This window comes from Echinops telfairi, unplaced genomic scaffold (assembly GCF_000313985.2).
Source record: "Echinops telfairi isolate 266 unplaced genomic scaffold, ASM31398v2 ScPeMD7_7469;HRSCAF=8507_1, whole genome shotgun sequence".
Lineage (NCBI taxonomy): Eukaryota > Metazoa > Chordata > Mammalia > Afrosoricida > Tenrecidae > Echinops > Echinops telfairi.
Window position 1 is genome coordinate 65,928,562 of NW_022111373.1, and position 4,949 is coordinate 65,933,510.

The 4,949-nt window shown below is 39.3% G+C and overlaps 1 protein-coding gene across 2 annotated transcripts in view; it reads left to right on the plus strand.

Annotated features, from left to right (window-relative positions):
* Window positions 1–4,949, plus strand: part of EDIL3 (EGF like repeats and discoidin domains 3) — a 593,234-nt gene that overhangs the window by 328,770 nt on the left and 259,515 nt on the right. For both annotated transcript variants that reach the window (XM_045285334.1, XM_045285335.1), the window contains one exon: window positions 1,408–1,521. In XM_045285334.1, the coding sequence (XP_045141269.1) occupies window positions 1,408–1,521 (114 nt within the window). The remainder of the gene's footprint in view (window positions 1–1,407; window positions 1,522–4,949) is intronic.

Below are 4,949 nucleotides of genomic sequence, written 5' to 3' on the forward strand. Positions count from 1 at the left end.
AGTAGCATTCTAACCACACACAAGCCACCACAGGACAACCAACTGACAGATGAGTGGTCGTTGACTGAGTTTGTCATTATTTATCTATCTATTTATTTATTTATTTCTCTGCTCAAAATCACCTTCATTTTCCCTGTTGTACACAATTAATATGGAAATCAAGATAATTTTCTAAATGTTTTATATTTCATATGATTTTACATCAGGTATAATAATGATATATCAAAGGTAAATCCCCTTAGTCATCCTAATTTTAGAAACACTTGAATGAGATTAGGAAGTGATCATCATTTACATTTATTATACTTTGCATGTAACGAGCTGTAGCTATTAACTCTAATTTGCTTCTCATAGCATTCATCAAAGGCGAACTATTTAGAAACTAAAACATCTCTGTCAGAATTTTAATGAATTAAGATGAAATGAGACAGTGTTAATTGGCAGTTATTGCTGCAGGGAAGGTTGTAGATCTTGTAAGTGATAGAAATTCCTCTCTCTATCAGTGTTAATTTGTTTGATTTAATTCTATGGATACACTAAATATTTCCCCAAACCGCTCTGTCTATTTTAAAAAATGGGAGAGTGATTTTATTCTGTCTATTGGACTTTCACCTTGATTCTCAAACCATTTGAATTTGATTTAATTTTATTGCTAACAAATTGTTCATTTTAACTAGTATCTTAGTTATCGAGTGTTGTTAGAACAGATATATCACAAGGCTATGACTTCGACAAGCAGAAATACATTCTTCCACAATTTAGGTGACTAGAAGTCAGTATTCATGGCACCACTTCTAGGGCAAAGCCTTCTCTCTCTCTTGATTCTCAAAGGCTCTTGTCTCCTGCCAGTTTCTTTGAGGCCAATATTTCTTGGAGATCTCTATGTATCTTAGCATCAGTCTTGGACCCCTGGGTCTAAGAAGTTCTTAGTTCAGGGCTCATAGGTCTAAAGGACATTCTCTTTTCTTGGTGGTTGAAGGTCTCTCTTTCTCAACTTGCTTCCCTCTCCTTGTATCTACTGTAAGAAAAAAGGGCAATGCAGGTCATACCCCAGGGAAACCCCCCTTATATTGCATTAGATCTGGTTAAGGTTAATTCCCATCTTAATTCCCTTATAATTGAATGAGAGATTACATCAGATCAGATCATGGGGATGATTACATCATTACATGATAGCCAAACAACTTAAAATCATGCCTCTGTCAAGCTGACCCATTATTTACTTATTTATTTTGGAGGGGGCAGTTTGCAATTCAATCCATGACAACTAGCATCTGTATTATTGACTTAAGACACACACAAACACACACAAAGCATTTCTTAGGCCTTCCTTTAATTGCCCCAAACCCTACAATATGTAATCAATTATTTTAATAAATTTACCTTTCTCTGTTCTCTTTTTGTCAGACATAAATGAATGTGAAGCTGAGCCTTGCAAAAATGGTGGAATATGTACAGATCTCATTGCTAACTATTCCTGTGAATGCCCAGGTGAATTTATGGGAAGAAATTGTCAATACAGTAAGTATTAAGCATATTTTATTACTATGACCATCATTCATTGTGAAAGTAGCTAAATTAATGACTTGTCCTCATGAAGTACACAAGTGATTGGAAAAACATATTTCATGTTTGTTACTCACATTACTGATGTACATATTTTCCAGGATACCTCTTACCTAGTACTCAATATGAACTGGAGTAGTCATGCTGAGATTTGAAAGTCATGATAATACTCTTCAGAGAGCCAAATCTCCTCCTATTTTTATAAAACCTATTTTTGACTTTGAATATATATGTGAGGTAGACTTCCACTGTCAAAATGTTTATTCTATTTCTGACAATAAATGTTGGGCACTATAACCAGATATATTCTCTATCGCAAGTAAAAATGAGGGTGCATATTGGAAGGACTTACACATGAGGATGAGTTTTACACATTATTATATTTATCATTGTGGAAGCCTAAGACAGCAAGGACACCAAATGATGGGTGTCGTGATAGGGAAATATGTCCAAGATATTTATAATAAAGACAGAATGCACACCCCTCCCTAGAAAAACAAAACCCAAGCTAAACAAAACAAGAGAAAAAAAACCAACACCTATGGACAAGTAGTAAAGTTCACACTCAGCATGTCTCTGGCCATCCTGCTAATGCTGTACTAGCAGCCCCAGAGAAGCACGCGCATCCCTCCTCTCTTAAGCTCCTAAGACTTGAAGTTGGCTGTAAGGAAGCACAGGATATTCTAAATGAATATGTTATTAATCTGAGAAAGAACAAAAATAGATTGCAGTGAATATGTGGTATCTTTGCAGTAAAGACAGGATTTTTAAGTTAGTTGGAATGCCTCCTAAGCAATTTGTAGGCTTGGCACCACTTAGATCCATGCCCAGATAGAAGTATTTGTAGACACAATAATAATGTCTCCTTGGGCCTTCAAGGGCCCCATATATAAGAGAACAACTGGAAACTGCTCCCTGACCATTTTCCTAAAATATATCCATGTAGAGGACCTGCCTTCCGAATTCTGCTTAAGGATGAGGGCTGCTCTGAGGTAGACAAGCCCCAGCCCGCTGAATGAACTTATGGAAAGCTCAATGTCTGAGGTTTTCCTGGAGATGGGATTTAAAGTGTGGAGATTTGAAACCCAGAAAACTTGAAGTCAGTTAATAGAATGGGGAGGGAGGTAGCTTTTCAGAGAGATAACAAGGCCACGATGAAGGAAAGATTCCCTAGTTCTTTATTTCGATGCTGCAGCAACTGGACACAGCCAATTGCATGTATTCATGTCAAAATAAAAAAGGAGATATCACGAGGTGTCGAAGTGATCAGGTATGATCAGAACAAAAAATCTTACCATAGTGAATGATGTGGGGAGTGTGGAGTGGAGACCCAAAGCCCATTTTAGGCCACTGGAGATCCCCTTGCAGAGGACTCAGGGAGGAGACGAGCCAGTCAGGGTGCAATGTGGCAATGATGAAAAATACAACTTTCCTCTGGTTCCTAAATGCTTCCCCCTCGCCCCCACTATCATGATCCGAATTCTACCTTGCAAGTCTGGCTAGACCAGAGGATGTACACTGGTACAGATAGGAACTGGAAACACAGGGAATCCAGGGCAGATGATCCCTTCAGGACCAGTGGTGTGAGTGGCGATACAGGGAGGGTAGAGGGAGAGTGGGTTGGAAAGAGGGAACCAATTACAAGGAACAACATGTGACCTCCTCCCTGGGGGACAGACAACAGAAAAGTGGGTGAAGGGAGATGTAGGATATGGAAAGATATGACAAAATAATAATTTATAAATTATCAAGGGCTCATGAGGGAGGGGGGAATGGGAGGGAGGGGAAAAATGAGGACCTAATGCCAGAGGTTTAAGTGGTGAGGAAATGTTTTGAGAATGATGAGGGCAATGAATGTACAAATGTGCTTTACACAATTGATGTTTGTATGGATTGTGATAAGAGTATGTGCCCCTAATAAAACAACTATAAATAAATAAATAAATAGATAGATAGATAAATAAATAAATAAAAGGAGGCCTATCTAATATGTCAGATGCTGAAACCTAAGCCTGAAGCCTACTCATCTCCCCATCACAAACTTCTGTTGTGGTCATCACAAAACTCTTTGGGAAGAATGAAGTCTTATTTAATTATGAAAAGGCTTTTAACAAGTAATTTCTCATTATCATCAGTTTGTGCCTAGTGTGTTTTTTGACATATCTATGTATTTTTTCTGAGCCCCTGTCTTGATTTATTGGTATAGAGAAACAAAAGAGAGAGGTAGGCAGGTACAGTTTAGGAAACGGTGTGAAGGCCCCTCTGACTACCTCCAGCTTCAGTAGGGAGAAGACCCAACTCAGTTCTCACAAGGCAAAAGCAAGAATTCACCTTCCAACTTCTTTCACCTTATTGTGACATTACCAGTCCCTCCCAAAGCATTATACTTTTCTGCTGATTTTAATAATTCTTTGAGAGACCAAACAGAATTTATAGACATTATTCACAATTATGAGGTCTATTGGGGAAGTGGTCAAAACAGAAATGGAGCACATGGTTTAAAGTCAGGAAAGGTGTATGTGAAGGTTTCATCCTTTCACCATCCTTCTTCAATCTGTGCACTGAGAAAATCACCAGAGATGCTGGATCAGAGGAAGAATGTGGCATCAGGCAGGGAGGAGGCTTATCAACAACTTGTTATACAGATGACACAACCTTGCTTGCTGACAGTGAGGAGGCCTTGAAGCACTTGCTGATGAAGTTCAAGGATTGTAACCTTTGGTATGGATTAAAAGTCAATGTAAAGAAAACCAAAATCCTCACAACTAGACCAGTAGGAAACATGATAAATGGAGAAACATTCGAAGTTGTCAAGGATTTTGTCTTTCTTGTATCCAAAATCAATGCTCATGGAAGCAGCAGTCAGGAGAACAAAGGTTGCATTGCATTAGGTAAAGCTGCTGCAAGAACTTTTTTAGAGTACTGAAAAGCAGAGATGATACTTTGAGAATGAAGGAGCACTGACCCAAGCCATGGTTATCTCCATTGCCTCGTATGTCTGCGAACGTTGGGCACTGAACAAGGAAGACCATAGAAGAATCGATGCATTTGAATTGTGGTGCTGGAGAAGAATATTGACAGTATCATGGACTGCCAATAGGGCAAACAAATCTGTCTTGGAAGAAATATGGCCAGAGGGCTCCTTAGAGGCAAGCATGGTAAGGCTTCATCTTCCATACTCTGGGCATGTTGTCTAGAGAGCTCAGTCCCTGGAGAAGGACACCATGCTTGGTAAAGTGGAGGGGCAGTGAAAAGAAGAAGGCAGGTTGACACAGTGGCTGCCGGAGGGCTCAGGCACAGGTAACTGTGAGCACCGTACCTCCGTTCTGTTGTGCGTAGGGTTGCGATGGGTGCGAATGACTTGATGGTACTTTAGAACAACA